Genomic DNA, 20,482 nt, shown 5'->3' with positions numbered 1-20,482 from the left:
TTTCTGTCAAGTCAGTACCTAGTATTTTACTTTCGAATTCACTGAACGCTTCACGCATAGCCCTCCTTACACTAACTTTGACATCGTTTAGCTTCTGTTTGTCTGAGAGGTTTTGGCTGCGTTTAAACTTGGAGTGAAGCTCTCTTTGCTTTCGCAGTAGTTTCCTAACTTTGTTGTTGTACCACGGTGGGTTTTTCCCGTCCCTCACAGTTTTACTCGGCACGTACCTGTCTAAAACGCATTTTACGATTGCCTTGAACTTTTTCCATAAACACTCAACATTGTCAGTGTAGGAACAGAAATTTTCGTTTTGATCTGTTAGGTAGTCTGAAATCTGCCTTCTATTACTCTTGCTAAACAGATAAACCTTCCTCCCTTTTTTTATATTCCTATTAACTTCCATATTCAGGGATGCTGCAACGGCCTTATGCTCACTGATTCCCTGTTCTGCGCTTACAGAGTCGAAAAGTTCGGGTCTGTTTGTTATCAGTAGGTCCAAGATGTTATCTCCACGAGTCGGTTCTCTGTTTAATTGCTTGAGGTAATTTTCGGATAGTGCACTCAGTATGTCACTCGATGCTCTGTCCCTACCACCCGTCCTAAACATCTGAGTGTCCCAGTCTATATCTGGTAAATTGAAATCTCCACCTAAGACTATAACATGCTGAGAAAATTTATGTGAAATGTATTCCAAATTTTCTCTCAGTTGTTCTGCCACTAATGCTGCTGAGTCGGGGGGTCGGTAAAAGGAGCCAATTATTAACCTAGCTCGGTTGTTGAGTGTAACCTCCACCCATAATAATTCACAGGAACTATCCACTTCTACTTCACTACAGGATAAACTACTACTAACAGCGACGAACACTCCACCATCGGTTGCATGCAATCTATCCTTTCTAAACACCGTCTGTGCCTTTGTAAAAATTTCGGCAGAATTTATCTCTGGCTTCAGCCAGCTTTCTGTACCTATAACGATTTCAGCTTCGGTGCTTTCTATCAGCGCTTGAAGTTCCGGTACTTTACCAACGCAGCTTCAACAGTTTACAATTACAATACCGATTGCTGCTTGGTCCCCGCATGTCCTAACTTTGCCCCGCACCCGTTGAGGCTGTTGCCCTTTCTGCACTTGCCCGAGGCCATCTAACCTAAAAAACCGCCCAGCCCACGCCACACAACCCCTGCTACCCGTGTAGCCGCTTGTTGCGTGTAGTGGACTCCTGACCTATCCAGCGGAACCCGAAACCCCACCACCCTCGAGGAATCTGCAGCCCACACGGTCGCAGAACCGTCTCAGCCTCTGATTCAGACCCTCCACTCGGCTCTGTACCAAAGGTCCGCAGTCAGTCCTGTCGACGATGCTGCAGATGGTGAGCTCTGCTTTCATCCCGCTAGCGAGACTGGCAGTCTTCACCAAATCAGATAGCCGCCGGAAGCCAGAGAGGATTTCCTCCGATCCATAGCGACACACACCATTGGTGCCGACATGAGCGACCACCTGCAGATGGGTGCACCCTGTACCCTTCATGGCATCCGGAAGGACCCTTTCCACATCTGGAATGACTCCCCCCGGTATGCACACGGAGTGCACTTTGGTTTTCTTCCCCTCCCTTGCTGCCATATCCCTAAGGGGCCCCATTACGCGCCTGACGTTGGAGCTCCCAACTACCAGTAAGCCCACCCTCTGCGACTGCCCGGATCTTGCAGACTGAGGGGCAACCTCTGGAACAGGACAAGCAGCCATGTCAGGCCGAAGATCAGTATCAGCCTGAGGCAGAGCCTGAAACCGGTTCATCAGACAAACTGGAGAGGCCTTCCGTTCAGCCCTCCGGAATTTCTTTCACCCCCTGCCACACCTTGAGACGACCTTCCACTCTACCACAGGTGAGGGATCAGCCTCAATGCGGGCAGTATCCCGGGCAACCACAGTCGTAGTCCGATCGGGGGATGCGTGGGACGAGCTGGCCGTCCCCGACAAACCCCCATCTGGACCCCCACAGTGATGCCCATTGGCAACAGCCTCAAGCTGTGTGACCGAAGCCAACACTGCCTGAAGCTGCGAGCGAAGGGATGCCAACTCAGCCTGCATCCGAACACAGCAGTTGCAGTCCCTATCCATGCTAAAAACTGTTGTGCAAAGAACGTCTGAACTAATCTACAGAGAGCGCAAACAAAACGACACAAAATTGAAACGGTTATTAAAATACAAGATTGCCTAGTAAATGCAGTAATGCTGCCACTTGTGCACTGCTGACACACTGCTCGGCGGCGGAAGGAGACTACGCGATTTAACACTATTCGAGTACTAAAACGCGATGCTACAACTCTCAAATACTATAATACGCCCGAAATTTATGAATTAAACAATGCAAGTACCAAAAACACGCAAAGAAATTAAGAATTAAACTATGTAACAAATGAGTGAGCTAGGAGTATACGACTTGCTGCTGCAGCTGCTTATCCAACGGCGGCAGGGAGCACAGGAATGAGGCAACTGGTAACTCACTTTCCAGTCAGAGTCCTTTAAATAAGAAGGAACATTTTGAATTTTTTGTGCTCCAGTAGAAGCCTTTTTCCATTGGGACCCTTCTTTTCCTTGCTGCAGGAGAGCATGTAATTTACATACTGAAGTGCCAGAGAAACTGGTACATGCATGCGTATTCAAATACAGAGATATATGAACAGGCAAAATACGGTGCTGCGGTTGGCAATGCCCATACAAGTGTCTGGCGCAGTTGTTAGATCAGTTACGGCTGCTACAATGGCAGGTTATCAAGACTTAAGTGAGTTTGAAGGTGGTTTTATAGTCAGTGCACAAGCGACGGGACACAGCCAAGGTAGTGATGAAGTGGGAATTTTCCCGGAACAGGAACGACAACAACTTAAGAGAATCATTCAACATGAAAGAAGTGCAACCCTTCTGCAAACTGCTGTAGATTTCAATTCTGGGCCATCAACAAGTGTCAGCATGCGAACCATTCAATGAAACATCACTGATATGGGCTTTCGGAGCCAAAGGCCCAATCGTGTACCCTTGATGACTGCATGACACAAAGCTTTATGTTTCACCTGGCCCCATCGACACCGACATTGGACTATTGATGGTTGCAAACATGTTGCCTGGTCGGGTGCATCTTGTTTCAAATTGTATCGAGCAAATGAACGTGTATGGGTATGAAGACCTCCTCACGAATCCATGGACCCTGCATGTGAGCAGGGGACTGTTCAAGCTGGTGGAGGCTCTGTACCGGTGGGAGTGATATGGAACCCCTTATATGTCTATATACAACTCTCACAGGTGACATGTACATAAGCGTCCTGTCTGATCACCTGCATCCGTTTATGTCCATTGTGCATTCCGACGGACTTGGGCAATTCCAGCACGACAATGCAACACCCCACACATCCAGAATTGCTACAGTGTGGCTTCAGGAACACAATTCTAACTTTAAACACATCCACCGGCCACCTAACTCCCCAGACATGAACATTATTGAGCATATCTGAGATGCCTTGCAAAGTGCTGTCCAGATCTCTGCCCTCTCATACTCATGAATTTATGGACAGCCCTGCAGGATTCATGGTGTCAATTCCCTCCAGTAATGCTTCAGGCATTAGTCGAGCCCATGCCCTATCATGCTGCAGCACTTCTGCATGCTTGCGGGGGCCCTACATGATATTAGGTAAGGGTACCAGTTTCTTTGGTTCTCCAGAGTATGAAAAGAAATGTACAGTACAGTAAAATTTAGATAGTTTCCTTATGTGAAAATGAAATAATGCAAAACTAATTTTACATCTCAGACTGGGTTTCACGTGCAAAACTTTTTTTGCATATGCTTCAGAAATACATACGATGTTCCTAAATGATAACAGAGACACTTTACAGCATATTTCTCTGTGCTACGTCACTTAATAAACTATGTTTTCACCTCACACCAAATTTTACACATGTATTTTATGTGTACAACAAGGGTAATTTTGAATCTATGTATACTGGAAATGGATAAATATATGAAGAAAGTTTTCAAGGTTGTACGAGACTGGCATCTCAGAAATATATTGCAAAACTTGCAGCCATTTGCTGTGCATAGCCATCTCAGAATCCTCGGCTGGATTTTGGACTGCTGGTGACGGCAAAAAAAAAAAAAAAAACACCCTTTCTTTGAAGTTTTCTGAGGAACTGCCCATGAACTAATGGTGTCTCCATTAAGTCCCATCATGCCCACCACAAACCACATCAAATGCAAAAAGAACCAACTGATTTGCTTCATTTGCCTAAGCAGGAAGAAGAGTGTAATATTCATACTTTTATTCTGTACTGCAGGATAGTGGTACTAAGATGATCCTCCTGTTGGGTATACAAATGGTCCCTAGCCCAAGGACTATCCAAAACACTTGACCCTGCTTTTTTTATCATCAATAGAACTCGAGGTATGAGCACCAGAAAATTCCATTTTGATGTGCTGCATTCTGGAACATACACTATGCGATCAAAAGTATCTGGACACCTGGCTGAAACTGACTTACAAGTTTGTGGCGCCCTCCATCGGTAATGCTGGAATTCAGTATGGTATTGGCCCACCCTTAGCTTTGATGACAGCTTCCATTCTCACAGGCATATGTTCAATCAGGCTGCTGGAAGGTCTCTTGGGGAATGGCAGCCCATTCTTCATGGAGTGCTGCACTGAGGAGAGGTATCAATGTCGGTCGGTGAGGCTTGGCATGAAGTCAGCATTCTAAAACATCCCAAGGGTGTTCTACAGGATTCAGATCAGAACTCTGTGCAGGCTAGCCCATTACAGAGATGTTATTGCTGTGTAACCACTCTGCCACAAGCCGTGCATTATGAACAGGTACTCGATCATGTTGAAAGATGCAATCACCATCCCCGAATTGCTCTTCGACAGTGGGAAGCAAGAACATGCTTAAAACATCACTGTAACCTTGTGCTGTGCTAATGCTATGCAAAACATACTCACACTGTACCATTAGATTGCCACATTGTGCACTGTGATTCGTCACTCCACACAACATTTTTCCACTGTTCAATAATCCAATGTTTATGCTCCATACACAAAGTGAGGCATCGTTTGGCATTTACCAGCATGATGTGTGGCTTATGAGCAGCTGCTCGACCATGACATCCAGGTTTTCTCTCCTCCCATCTAACTGTCATAGTACTTGCAGTGGATCCTGATGCAGTTTGGAATTCCTGTCTGATGGTCTGGATAGATGTCGCCTATTACAATTACGATCCTCTTCAACTGTCAGCGGTCTCTGTCAGTCAACAGAGGTCGACCTGTACGCTTCTGTGCTGTAAGTGTCCCTTCATGTTTCCACTTCACTATCACATCGGAAACAATGGACCTAGGGATGTATAGGAGTGTGGAAATCTCACATACAAATGTATGACAAAATAGACACCGAATCACCTGACCATGTTCGAAATCCGTGAGTTCCGCAGAGTGCCCCATTCTGCTCTCTCATGATGTCTAATGACTACTGAGGTCGCTGATGTGTGAGGTCGCTGATGTGTGAGGTCGCTGATGTGTGAGGTCGCTGATGTGTGAGGTCGCTGATGTGTGAGGTCGCTGATGTGTGAGGTCGCTGATGTGTGAGGTCGCTGATGTGTGAGGTCGCTGATGTGTGAGGTCGCTGATGTGTGAGGTCGCTGATGTGTGAGGTCGCTGATGTGTGAGGTCGCTGATGTGTGAGGTCGCTGATGTGTGAGGTCGCTGATGTGGAGTACCTGGCAGAAGGTGGCAACACAATGCACCTAATATGAAAAAAGTATGTTTTTGGGGATGTCCGAATACTTTTGATCTCATAGTGAATTAGGTATGCATACTCTGTGGTCAGACATGGAACTCTATTACTGCTCTCTTGTAGTGATTACACAAGAAAGGCAAATAAGACTATGAGAGATTTCCCCTGGTGTCAGCCCCTCACAACTGTTACAAACTTTTCTTTGATATTGTATCAGTCATTGCTTTGGTTGCAATGGGGTCAACAGTCACCACAAATCATTCAAAAGACGATAGTTTTACTACATTTTTTGAAAAAAAAATTCTATTTATTTTGTTTCCACTACTATACAGTTTAGCTTTTGAAGCCATTTTTAAATATACTCATAATCACAACCTGTAAGAATGGCCACACCAGGCTCCGAGTTCAAGAACTCGACAACCCATGCATGTAATTGTGAAAACATAGGATGTTGAACAGATAGTTCTAAGTGGTACTTTGGACAGATAAAAAATCTACTCACCAAGTGGTGGCAGAACACATGCATAAAACAGGGTTGTAATTAGGTAATCGCCTAATTACATCCCTCTTTTATGCGTGTGTTCTGTTACCACTTGGCGAGTAGATTTTTTTAACCATCCAGTGTAATTATTTTGTCAAAATTGATTGTTTTGGAAAAATAATGATATATCTGATGTCATGGGCTTCACTGTGAAGATCGATACAGTGGCTAATCTTATATGGTGACACAATGTGAACAATAAGTTGTCGGATTATAAGTAAGAGGAGTAAATCAAGAATGCTTGCATGGGGCAAGCAGGCTCTATGAAGAGCAGTTTCACAACACACATTACTTTATCTAGTTAATTTTTAATGCCTCCCAACAATTTCAATTTGGCAGGCCATATAAGGTTGCATATTTAAGCAAGCAATGTTTCTTCCTCATTCCAAATTTCTATAACACTTTAGTGTGTTTATTATTCAAATACTACACAAATCTTGAAATCTAATGAGTAATTTGTTATTTGCATGTTTCTTGGATTATAGCTGGGATCTCTTCCTATGATGCAGATCCATTCCATTTTACAAGTACACTTCATTTATTATACGTAAAGAAATTCTTTCATCAAGTACAAAATGTTATCTACATCAACATATATACTCCGCTAGCCACCAAGTGGTGTGTGGTGAAGGGCACAATTCGCATCAAAGTCATATCCCCCGTCCCCTCCCCAACCCTCTGTTCCACTCATGAATTCCGCGAGAAAAAAGCAACTGTCTGAACACCTCAGTACGTGCTCTAATTTCCCTTATCTTTGAATGGTGATCATGGCGCGATTTGAAAGTTGGTAGTACTAATATATGCTCTACATCCTCAGCGAAGACCGGACTTCGGAATTTAGTCAGCAGCCCCTTCCATTTAGCGCGTCGTCTATCTGTAAGTGTGTCTCACTACAAACTTTCTATGAGATTTGTAATGCTCTTTCGATGGCTAAATGTACCAGTCTTTAGACCTTCTCAATCTCTTGAATCAGACCCAACTGGTAAGGGTTCCATACAGACGAACAATACTCTAAGACTGGACGAACTAACGTATTGTAAGCAACTTCCTTTGTTGAAGGACTGCATCGCTTCAGGATTCTACCAATAAACCGCAATCTAGAGTTCGCTTTGCCTGTTACTTGTGTAATCTGATAATTACATTTGAGATCGTTTCGAATAGTCACACCCAGATATTTGACGGATGTTACCGCTTCCAAAGACTGGGCATTTATTTTGTACTCGTACATTAATGGGGATTTCCGCCTTGTTATACACAGTAGGTTACACTTGTTAACTGCCAGTCATTATACCCCGCATTTATTTTCTGCAAATCCTCATTGATTTGTTTACAACTTTCATGTGATACTACTTTCCTGTAGACTACAGCATCATCGGCAAACAGTGTAATGCCGCTGTCAATACCATCAACCAGATCGTTTATGTAAATTGTAAAAAGCAGCAGACCTATTATGCTGCCCTGGGGCACACTTGAAGTTACGCCTGTTTCTGTTGAAGTCACCCCATTCAGGACGACATACTGCTCTCTATCTGTTAGAAAACCTTCTATCCAACCGCATATGTCATCCGACAAACTGTACACGCACACTATTTGGAGCAAGCGACAGTGCGGAACTGAGTCAAACGCCTTTCAAAAGTCGAGAAATATGGCATCAACCTGGAGCCGGTATATATAGCCGGTTGTATATCATGCACAAAGAGGGCCAGCTGTGTCTCGCATGACCGCTGTTTCCTAAAACCGTGCTGTCTGGGCCAGATGCCTTCCTGCCGTCTAAGGATATTAACTGTTTTACAATCCCAGATACACTAAACACTACGTCAGCCATCCTTGTGTTTGTTCGATAATTGAAAGGGGGAATGGTGCTCCAGTCCTCCACCGTAAACAAGTTTTTGAAAGCTAGGTTTAGAATTTCAGCCTTCTGTTTATCATCATCAATTACATTACCCGTACTGTCAGCACGAGAAGGTACTGAATTATTTGTAGCATTCAAAGATTTTACATAGGACCAAAATTTTTTGGGGTTATTTTTGGAATCTGCAGATAAAATATTGGTTTCAAATTTGTTAAAAGAATCTCTCATTGCCCTTTTGACAGTTGCTTTCATTTCGCATAATTTCTGTTTGTCAGCGGGGCAGTGATTACGTTTAAAACGACTGTGCAAAATTCTCTGCTTTCTCAGCAACATCCTAATATGTTTGTTGTACCGAGGTGGATCCTTTCCCTCCCCTATATTTTTGCTAGGCACATACTTCTCTAGCATGTGGTGCAAAATACCTTTAAATTCCGAACAAAGATGCTCAATATCTCTGTGTCCCATGGTGATTGCTTGGAGCTGATTATGAAGATATTGATTAATGACACTTTTATTTGCTTTCCCAAACAAGAAAACTCTACGCTGTTTCTTTGTTTTTTTTGCAACTTCCACTGACATAGAAGCCACGACGACATTATGGTCGATAATACCTTCTTCTTGATTAACTTCCTCAAAAAGATCAGGTCTGTTTGTCACCAAGATATCTAATATGTTCCCATCTCAAGTTGGTTTTCTAACCAATTGTTCAAGGTTGTATGTTGAGAGCATTCCTAGAATAACTTCACACGAGTCTTTGCTTCTGCCCCCTGTGATAAACGTGTATTTTTCCCAGTCAATGGATGCCAGATTATAGTCTCCACCTACAACTAATGAATAATTTGGATATTTATTTCCTATTTACTCAAGATTTTCCCTGAAACATTCTGCAACGTTTGTTGTGGATGTTGGTGGTCTATGAAGATATCCTAATACAATGGTCAATCCTTTTCTGACTGAGAGTTTTATCCACACTATTTCACAGTCCGACCCAGTATTGATCTCAACTGTGTTTAAACAGCTTTTAACTGCAATGAACACACTGCCTCCCATAGTATCAGTACTATCCTTCCTAAACATTGTCCAATCCGAGTTCAAAATTTCACTGCAATTTATGTCTGGTTTCAACCAGCTTTCAGTACCTATCAGAAGCAGATATGATTTCAGTTTGTGTCAAAAGTTAATTTTAGTGTCTATTACATTTCTTTACATCATGGGTAGGTACGGTCAAAGATTTTTATGGCTGAATATCTGTCTCCTTCCTGTGGAAAATCCAGGATGGAATAACGACAGTATTATGAGAAGGATAGATTGCTACTCATTATATAGAGCTGCTGAGTCACAGATAGGCATAACAAAAATGACTGCTGACTTTATCAGTCAGCAGACTGACTCAACAAAACAACTGTTAGATTTAGTAGTCTTTTAGTTGTGCCTGTCTGTGTTCAACATCTCCTGTGCAATGCAACAGTTGAGTGAAGTAAATACAAGTAATTTTCCTTCTAGCACTATATTTTTGAATGTTAATGTTGTCTTCAAACTGTGATTCATTGTTTACAACAAACTTCATAAGGGAGCCTATGGACTGTGGGGCTGCCCCCAACTGTTTAAAGAGCTGTCTACAAGAAGTTCTAGAAATAGCACATTATCATTGTTAGATACTTCTGTAAAATAAACATCATCATCTTCAGTAATGAATGACCCCAGTATATGATGCCATTAAATATTACTGAATGAAAATGAGAAAAGGAAATCGACTTTTAGACTTTTTCATCTCCACAATCTGATATGAACTGTAACACAAAAATAGCAGAGCTCAAACATTGAATACACACGTGGCTGGGAGAGCAACTTCCACTCATTTATTTTCATTAAATGAAATTTAAATATAACTGTTTTAAGAAGGGAAAATCATGAAATTTACTTGTCATATACTATTCTTGACTACTAACTCATTCATTCATCTAGCCATTAGAAAAGAGCACGTAATGGAAATAGCATGGTCCCAAAAATTAAGCACTTATTTGCATTTATACAGAAATTTAATTTAGTGTTTCTCATGAGCTGCTGTTCAATTTTAGTTGTAGGATGGATAGCAGATGTGAATGCAGTGAGCAGGTGCAGGAAGTTGGTTGATTTGGGGGAGAGGACCAAACAACGAGGTCATCTGTTCCATCGTACTAGGGAACGAAAGGAAAGGATAGGAAGTTGGCCATGCCCTTTCAAAGGAACCAGCCCAGCATTTGCCTGAAGCAATTTAGGGAAATCACACGAAACCTAAATCAGTATGGCTGGACATGGATTTGAACTATTGTCCTCGCAACTGCAAGTCTAGTGTGCTAACAACTGCGCCACCTCATTTGGTGATGCAGGAGGAGCTGGACGCAGTCTGCCAACAGCTCAAGACCCTGTTGGCCATAGTCAGCCATTTCCTGACTGCCTCGAGTGTAACGGCGATGGAGAAACTGGTGCATTGCATGGGACATCTCAAGTGTCACTTGTTTCACCTACGGTCTCTGCTGCTGAAGCACCTTCCCACATACCACACGTGGGTCACTTTCACTGCACAGTCAGGGGCAGAATGTAATGTGTTGATGTTGATAGAAGCAAAGGGTGAATGTGAAGACTGGCCATCCGGCCTTGTCCATTCAAACTGTAAGTGAACAAGTGGCCGCTCTTTCTGCAGGATCCAAGCAGTCACACAGGGAGAGATTTGTTATGTATCAGGAGTTCCAACGTTAGGTGTGTTATGGAGTTCCTTAGGAAAACAGCCTCCAGGGCTGGAAAAAGAAGTCCAAATTGCACTCAGTGCCTGCCAGGATGATGGGTGGGTGGGGGAGGGTTGGAGAAGAGAGGCTCGCCCTAGATATTGAGGAGGTTCTGCCTGTGGTTGTCAAGGATGCAAGGTCATGGAACATAAATGACAGATTAAACACCATAGGAGTAGGAGGGGCGGGGCGCTGTTCATTGCAATTGACAAAAGTACAGTGTCTATCAAGGCTGAAATTGAGTGTGATTGTATGCGAGTAGCCAGTGTAGTTGAAATCAAGTTTTTATTGGCAAACAAATTCAAATTCCACCACAACAGCTGTAGAATCATTTGAAGGCAGTCTACACTCAGCGGCGAAGAAACACATGATCATGCAATATTAGTTGGAAGCAACTTTAACCTACTGAATACAGACTGGGAAGTCTATGGATTCACTGCAGGTGAACAGACAGACAATCTTGTGAAGTAATTCTGAAAACATTCCAAAAACTGTCTTGAGCAGCTAGTTCAACAACCCACAACCAATGGAAAAATTTTAGCCCTCATAGCTACAAACAGGTCTGATCTTAACAGTAACAGTATAGAAACAAGGATTGGTTAGGAGAGCTTTTATGCTGGATAGAGCTGATAAGCAACTGTTGACAACCCACTTGACAATGAATGAATATCATTTAATTATAATACAAGTGACATAAAGGAATTATAGGCAAAGTTTTAACTAATAATAAATCGCACTCTGAAGAAGTATGTGCCGAGTAAGTGGATTAAAGGTAGGAAAGATTCACCATGGCCTGAAACAAAATTTCTAAGATGCTGAGGAAACAGAAATTTTTGCACTCTTGCTTCAAAAAATATTGTGAAAATGTTCAGAGACAAAAGTTACAGGAAATTCATGTGTGTATAAAAAGATGGATGTGCAAAGCAGATAACAACTTCCACCATTGAGTGTTAATGAAAGATCTTTCTGAGAAACAGAACATTCAGGTCCTACATAAATGTACTAAGAATGTCAAAAGGGTTTTTACTGTCACTTGTTCTCTAATCCAGTGTGGCAATATAAGACAGCAGAAGAAAAGCTGAAGCTTCAAATTTTTCATTTCAAAAAGCATCCATGCAGGAGGACCAAGCATACTTACCACTGTTTGACCACTGCACAGAGTCTTTTATTAAGTACATAGAAACAGGCATTTCAAGCACTGGAAAATGATAACATGTAAGTTGCCAGGTCTGGATCCCAGTTTGACTTTAGACAGAGTACTCTTCAGCACTGGTTCCTTCACTCCACTTTTTTTTATCACATACCTCCCACCTGCACAACAAAATCTCAAGTGTCTGCAAAAAGTGCATGTAACTCCTATGTATATGGAGTGTAGAAGAACAGATCTGAAAAATTACAGACCAATACCCTTAACATCGGTTTGCTGCAAGATTCTTGAGCATATTCTTGGTTCGAGTATAAAAAATTCCTTGACATAGAAAAGCTACTATCCACAAATCAGCACAGATTTAGAAAGCATCACTCATGTGAAACTCCACTTGCTCTTTTGTCACACGATATTCTGTGAACAATGGACAAAGAACAACAGGTAGATTCCATATTCCTAGATACCTAAAAAGCATTTAACAGAATGCCCCACTGCAGACTGTTAACAAAGGTCTGAGCATACGGAATAGGTCCTCAGATATGTGAGTGGCTCTACGACTTCTTAAGTAACAGGATCCACTATGTTGTCCTGGATGGTAAATTTTATCAGAGATAAGGGTATTGTTGAGTGTGCCCTAGGGCGGCGAGATAGGAGTGCACTTGTTCTCTATAAACATAAACAATCTGACAGATAGGGTGAACAGTAATCTGCAAATTTGCCGATGTAAGTGTAGTATATACCAAATTGCCATTTGAGTGACTGTAGGATGATACAGGATGAATTATACAGAATTTCACTTTAGTGTGATGAATGACAGTTTGCTCTAAATGTAGAAAAATGTAAACTAGTGCAGATGAAAAGACAATACACTCCCCTGATTTTCCAAATACAGTACTAATAGCATGTCGCTTGACAGTCATGTTGATTAAATATCTATGGGTAACACTGCAAAGCAATATGAAATGGAATGAACACATAAGACAGGAAGATGAATGGTCAGCTCCGATTTATGTGAAAATTCTACGAAAATGTAGCTCATCTAAAAAGGAAACCATGTAGGGAAATCTAGTGTGTCCATTCTTGAGTACTGCTTGAGTGTGTGGCATTCTCATCAAGGTGGATTAAACTCTGGTTCCAAAAATTAGGAGTACTGTATCTATTATTATATGTATTTAGACTGTACAGTCAGTTGCACCTCCTGAGGTCAACACTATCTATCACATTTGTTTCTTTGTGAATTTAATAAATTCCTGAATCTCAACTTATGTCACAACGTTTTTGTCTCTGGTCTTATCAGTTTACTTGTAATGTCATAACTTTGTGCACATTATCACTGCCAAGTGGGCTGAACTCAAGCCACCTTTTCTATTTAGATTCTGATACACATTTTATTTCTTTAGATGCCATTGTCTGCATGAAATTAAATGCTATGTCACAGCATAAGCCATGTCACATCTTGTGCTGATGGGCAATTTAAGCATTGCAATAGCTTTATGTTTCACTTGGAAGCTGCTTCTTATTTACCACAACATGGTGTACGCATAATTTCATTAATGATGCGGACCCAGGCTGAATTATACGAAGGTATAATGATTTACAGATCAGTTATATTGTATCACTTACAGATATTTTGGCAACAGCAAAGTCTGGAACAGGTGGCTTGTATACTTGTGTATATACATCTTCTCCAATCGGCTTAAATAATTTGTCTCCAGCTGGTGCTCCTTTATAATTCAGCATATTACAAAGAGTGTCAACATCTTTATACTTAGGTGTAAGTCCAGCACGGACTACATTATCAGAACAGGCCATACATTCTACACAATCTGCAAGATAAAAGCTTTATTTTAAAAAAGTAAAAATAAATGAGTTACATTCCTAAAACTTCTCTGTGAACTGTATATTTTGGCATTTACAGTGTTTCATATTATTCGTTTTAAACTTTAATGAAAATATTGATGAAATCAATTTGGAGAATAGAATACCTGGTAGTCACCTATCAAAATGATATTTTGCATTACTTACAAAAATTAAAATACAAATGGAGATGATGTAAAAGTGCTTAAGAATTGTTATTCCATGCATACTGCAATGGGTTTAAGAATTAAATGATTTCAGAGTGATTTTATACCTCAAATTCTTTGAAAGTTCACAAAATATATAAGATAACCAGACAAAAGTATTAGTCACCTCTTTAAAACAGCGCAACAGTTACATGGAGCACTGCAGATGGTGTAGAATTGACATCCATCAGCCACATTACCCTCTACCTCTGACGTAAGTTATGGCAGTAAAGTGGCTTGTATGTGCCAGCAAGATGTATGGAATCAGTGCAGTAAGATAGATTCACGTGGAAATGTTTGGCAGAAAGAAGCTATTGTGTTTTGTTGTGACTATGATCACACTACAAATACAGTTGCCAATTAGTTGGTGTATCAATGCAAACTGTCCGATATGTCCATGTACCATTCACAGCCATGTCAGACAGCAGAAGAATAACAACCATAAAAATATCCTAACCAACATGGAACAGACAAGTGTTGCACCTTGTAGGCGATGAGTGGTTTCTAAATGGACAAGACTGCTGCTGCCAGGGAATGGCGGCCCATCTGAGCCAGTTTCTGAACCAACATTGCAAATGTAACTGCATTTGGAGGACATTTGTAGTCGGATACCTCACAAATGGCAATTGCTCATATCAGCACATAAATTTGCACCTCTTCAGTACACTACACATCACGGAAACTGGACATCAGTTAATTGGAGACAAGTAAGCGGCTGATTGGAGGCAAGCAATGTATCTGACAAACTGTGATTTTGCCACTTTGCAACTGATGCAAGGCGTTCATTGCACCTACAGGACAGTAAGGAATTTAATTCACAGAGCAAGAAGGGTGTAGTTCAGGCCAGAGGTGATCCTTTGATATTCAGATGACTGTGGAAATGAACCACGATGTTTATTTCGCCATCTCAATGACACAGAGTCGACCTTTCTTCTACATCTCCATGATGAGTATATGCTGTAGACAATCCTGTCTTCCAATATCACAACAGCCGTCTTCACGCAGCTTCAGCTTCATACATGTGTTCCTGGTTTGGTGAACACTCTGGTACCCTATCACATCTTGACTAGTCCAATAAATCACCCGATTTTAATCCCATAAAAATGCCTGGCTTTATTTGGAACAGCAAGTGAAATGTTGCAGTTAACATCCCTGCAATCTGGCAGCTCTACAGGGTCTGATTATCAGTTAGTTGTTTCAGATGGATACGGCATACTTGCTGACTTGCTGATTTAGATAGTAATCAGGGCTAGAAGCACTGTAACATGTTACTGTGACGTTATCTGTGTGTGACTAATTTTTTGTCCAGTGGGTTTACTTCACAACTTTTATGTAGCTACTTATTGTCTTACAAATGCACATTAAAGGAATTGTCAGTTTCACTTCACTGACAGCATGCCAAAGAAATGAAGACTGGACCAATGACAAAATTGTGCAATTCTCTCTCTTTTTTAAAAAATTATTGTTCAATCATTTCACACACTCAATTAGATATAACATGTATGTGGTATTTCACAAATACATGTAATTTGTGGCTGATTTGTGTATTTCATATTAATGTGCTGTACACATTCCAAGTAACATACCTTGTGAGAAATAGGCATAGTTAACAAGTGGAGGGAAAACAAAAACACCACAACCATGTTTAAAATGGGAGGGGATGATCAAGTACCACTTTTTAGTCTTAGCTTTTACTGCAGACCACCAATTCAAGTTTTTCATAGGCTTGGCATAAACTGAATGAAAAATACCAAAAAGTAAAAACCAGGAGAAAAAAAACACCCTTTGAAATCCTGAGATTAGAACAAATCAATAAAGGTTGATCAGAACAGACATTGTTAGTTAATAGGACTTACGTAGAACATAATTATTATTTATCGTGATAACAAATGTCAAGATGTATATTGTGTGTCAATTCCTTCTAAATGCTGTTTAATATTATAACCTCGAAAGTTAACTGCGATGTTTTATTATTTATTTATCTGAACCATAGGACCATGCTAGCCACAGCTACTCAGTCATAGTATGAGTCAATACACAGTTTACAGAATGCCTATACAAAATTAATATACAAAAGAATTTAAAAAACTAATAAAATGCGAGGAGAAAGTTGTGAGAATAAATAACATATCACAGAAGAAAAGTTCTCAGCTACTGTGAGGAATAGTATTAAAGAAAGAAGTGTTCCACAAGGTAATCTTTCGACTTAGATTTGACACTCGGGATTTATCATTCAATTTTTTTAGTCGCTGAAAGTCTATTAAAAATGCAACTTGCTGAATAGTGCACATTTTGCTGTAAAAAACTCAAGGAAGTGTTGTCCAACTACAAATCATTTTCCCCTCTAGTGTTCACTGAATGAATTTTGAGCTGCTTCTGAATGAGTCAACCACAAACCTCGTTATGGAATATATAAGGTATTAAAAAAAATTATTCCATATTTTAAGAGGCACTAGTATCGACCGAAGCAAGAAATGAGCGCCCCATAAACATGCGCTATGGAAGACAAACCTTAAGTGCTATGAGTGCGGGAAAGTAATCTCATGGTTGGTTATTATGTGATGCACTCTATACTCCATCTGTCACTTGGTTGCACGTATATCAACCTTACTTCCAATTAATTTTTGGTCACCATTCTCAAAGTTAATTCTCTGGTGGACCTGCTATGCAGTGCCACTAAACCGTGATGTGTGACTTCTTATCCTCTGCAGTTGAGGCAGGTGCTACAAGAAAGCTTTGATCTACAGGATGTTTGGAAATTCCTGTTACAAATTTCTAGGACTTGTAGAGGGGAGTTAGTACCTAATAACTTGAATATAAATCCCTTGCAGGAAATGTACTGCTTCTGTGCTACAACTGTCTGAAAACATGTTTGTTAGGTAGGTATGAGAGATTTAACTGTATGAAATTAATGTATATTTTCAAATAACATGGATTACGAACAAAATTTACATTACTGTACCACATCTAACTGCAATAGATCCATATTAAGAGCTACATTATGTTCTGGAGGTATAACAAGGTGAAGAGGGAAGGGGAGGCGGAGTGGAAGTTAAAAGTGTGAGGGAAACAAGGTCACCAGATTGTGGTCATGCATGTCCTCTTTCACAGGTTTGCAAAATGAAGAGCGAGCAGGCAATTCTCCATTCTTTCTACTGCACTGCACCACAAAAGGCAACTACAGAGAGTTTCATTAAGTTATACCCACCATTCCACAGTTCATTTTGTGAGTCACTGGCGGCAAAGTGTGTATACATGCCCAGGTGTGTTTATTTCCCAGAAAGTTCATTAAGGTAAATTCCTGTGTATCTGCTTCAAAAACTCAATTTTTCTTTGTTCATCTTAAATCAATGGCAGTTAAAAAAACTGAACTGGACATCTGGAAGTTGTTTAAAAAACAACTTAAAAGATCTCCTGATTTGCATTTACACCCACATTTCTGCTGCTTTCCATTTCTGCTCATTGGCATTGCACTCGTGTAGGAGAAACATATGCTATACAACTGTTATTCTAGTTGACAGCTCTGCTAGAAGATATGCTTTGCGATCCTTATATGTTTCCCTTGTCAATATTTGGTTTTTGAGTATAAACTTTCCCGTAATTAGAGTTGCTGCTATTTCGGTATTCACGAAAGTTATTGTGCCTATAATTTGTTATAATGTGGGGCAATTAGCAGGTGTGAAGTTCTAGAGCTGCCAGGAATGTTTTCTGAGTTTAATACGGAACAACTACTATTGCCAATTGATGCTATAATCGTTGCTGAAGATTAGGTCCTTGAGGTAACTAAAGCTGCCAAAATTGCGAGGAGAAACAGTTAAAGAAAAAGAGAAGATGTAAACCAAGATTATGCTGCTGGAATATATTAGTGAAAACAGATGTGAGTCATAGCTCAAATACAACTTTGAAGCGAATTTCCCAAGAATAAAATTTTCTGACATGCTTACGGAGGAGAGCAGAATTCAGACAGTAATGTACTATCAATAGGAATGAAAAATGAAATGAAATGATTGCGTGGAATTGTTGGCTGGCAGGCCATGTCTGGGGAATTTCTGCAGCCGAGTGCAAGTCTTATTTCAGTCAGTGCCACATTGGGTGACTTGCATGCTGGTGATGAGGATGAAATGACGATGAAGATGACACAACACCTAGTCCATGAGCGAAGAAAATCTCCAACCCAGCTGGTAATCGAACCTGGGCCTGCTGCATGGTGAGCAAGCACATTACCACTCAGCAAAGCTGGCGTATAAAAGGAAGGAAAATACATACTGATGAATTATAAAAAAATATCCTTAATTTTGATTATTGGATGTAAATATTTCTAGAATAAAAAATTGTGGCTGAAATTAGATGATTGTTGTCTACATTTTAGATAGACATTTGTTAATGTACTTGAAGTTTCAAGCATCTAAGTAAGACAGATAGTCAGTGCATAGATTCCAAGCATAGACCAGTATATCAATATGCTGATTTTTTTAAAAGTAATACAGTCAACATGAGAACTTATACCAAAATGTTCATGAAGAATCACTCCCATTGTCCTACGCTTTTCATCCTACTAAGAGTTCACATTATCTACATCTACATCTATGTCCATACTCCGCAAGCCACCTGACGGTGCGTGGCGGAGGGTACCTTCAGTACCTCTATCGGTTCTCCCTTCTATTCCAGTCTCGTATTGTTCGTGGAAAGAAGGATTGTCGGTATGCCTCTGTGTGGGCTCTAATCTCTCTGATTTTATCCTCATGGTCTCTTCGCGAGATATACGTAGGAGGGAGCAATATACTGCTTGACTCTTCGGTGAAGGTATGTTCTCGAAACTTCAATAAAAGCCCGTACCGAGCTACTGAGCGTCTCTCCTGCAGAGTCTTCCACTGGAGTTTATCTATCATCTCCGTAACGCTTTCGCGATTACTAAATGATCCTGTAACGAAGCGCGCTGCTCTCCGTTGGATCTTCTCTATCTCTTCTATCAACCCTATCTGGTACGGATCCCACACTGCTGAGCAGTATTCAAGCAGTGGGCGAACAAGTGTACTGTAACCTACTTCCTTTGTTTTCGGATTGCATTTCCTTAGGATTCTTCCAATGAATCTCAGTCTGGCATCTGCTTTACCGACGATCAACATTATATGATCATTCCATTTTAAATCACTCCTAATGCGTACTCCCAGACAATTTATGGTATTAACTGCTTCCAGTTGCTGACCTGCTATTTTGTAGCTAAATGATAAAGGATCTATCTTTCTGTATATTCGCAGCACATTACACTTGTCTACATTGAGATTCAATTGCCATTCCCTGCACCATGCGTCAATTCGCTGCAGATCCTCCTGCATTTCATTACAATTTTCTATTGTTACAACCTCTCGGTACACCACAGCATCATCTGCAAAAAGCCTCAGTGAACTTCCGATGTCATCCACCAGGTCATTTATGTATATTGTGAATAGCAACGGTCCTATGACACTCCCCTGCGGCACACCTGAAATCACTCTTACTTCGGAAGACTTCTCTCCATTGAGAATAACATGCTGCATCCTGTTATCTAGAAACTCCTCAATCCAATCACACAATTGGTCTGATAGTCCATATGCTCTTACTTTGTTCATTAAACGACTGTGGGGAACTGTATCGAACGCCTTGCGGAAGTCAAGAAACACGGCATCTACCTGTGAACCCGTGTCTACGGCCCTCTGAGTCTCGTGGACGAATAGCGCGAGCTGGGTTTCACATGACCGTCTTTTTCGAAACCCATGCTGATTCCTACAGAGTAGATTTCTAGTCTCCAGAAAAGTCATTATACTCGAACACAATACGTGTTCCAAAATTCTGCAACTGATCGACGTTAGAGATATAGGTCTATAGTTCTGCACATCTGTTCGACGTCCCTTCTTGAAAACGGGGATGACCTGTGCCCTTTTCCAATCCTTTGGAACGCTACGCTCTTCTAGAGACCTACGGTACACCGCTGCAAGAAGGGGGGCAAGTTCCTTCGCGTACTCTGTGTAAAATTGAACTGGTATCCCATCAGGTCCAGAGGCCTTTCCTCTTTTGAGCGATTTTAATTGTTTCTCTATCCCTCTGTCGTCTATTTCGATATCTACCATTTTGTCATCTGTGCGACAATCTAGAGAAGGAACTACAGTGCAATCTTCCTCTGTGAAACAACTTTGGAAAAAGACATTTAGTATTTCGGCCTTTAGTCTGTCATCCTCTGTTTCAGTACCATTTTGGTCACAGAGTGTCTGGACATTTTGTTTTGATCCACCTACCGCTTTGACATAAGACCAACATTTCTTAGGATTTTCTGCCAAGTCAGTACATAGAACTTTACTTTCGAATTCATTGAAC

At 40.9% G+C, this 20,482-nt stretch overlaps 1 protein-coding gene across 3 annotated transcripts in view; it reads right to left on the bottom strand.

Annotated features, from left to right (window-relative positions):
* The window catches only part of LOC126186642 (mannose-6-phosphate isomerase), a 134,760-nt gene that overhangs the window by 7,185 nt on the left and 107,093 nt on the right, over positions 1–20,482 (bottom strand). For all 3 annotated transcript variants that reach the window (XM_049928228.1, XM_049928227.1, XM_049928230.1), the window contains exon 6: positions 13,692–13,894. In XM_049928228.1, coding sequence (XP_049784185.1) covers positions 13,692–13,894 — 203 coding nt within the window. The remainder of the gene's footprint in view (positions 1–13,691; positions 13,895–20,482) is intronic.

Source organism: Schistocerca cancellata, chromosome 1, assembly GCF_023864275.1.
Source record: "Schistocerca cancellata isolate TAMUIC-IGC-003103 chromosome 1, iqSchCanc2.1, whole genome shotgun sequence".
Taxonomy (NCBI): domain Eukaryota; kingdom Metazoa; phylum Arthropoda; class Insecta; order Orthoptera; family Acrididae; genus Schistocerca; species Schistocerca cancellata.
The sequence above is the reverse complement of the archived record's forward strand: the minus strand, read 5'-3'. Positions and strand labels throughout refer to the sequence as shown.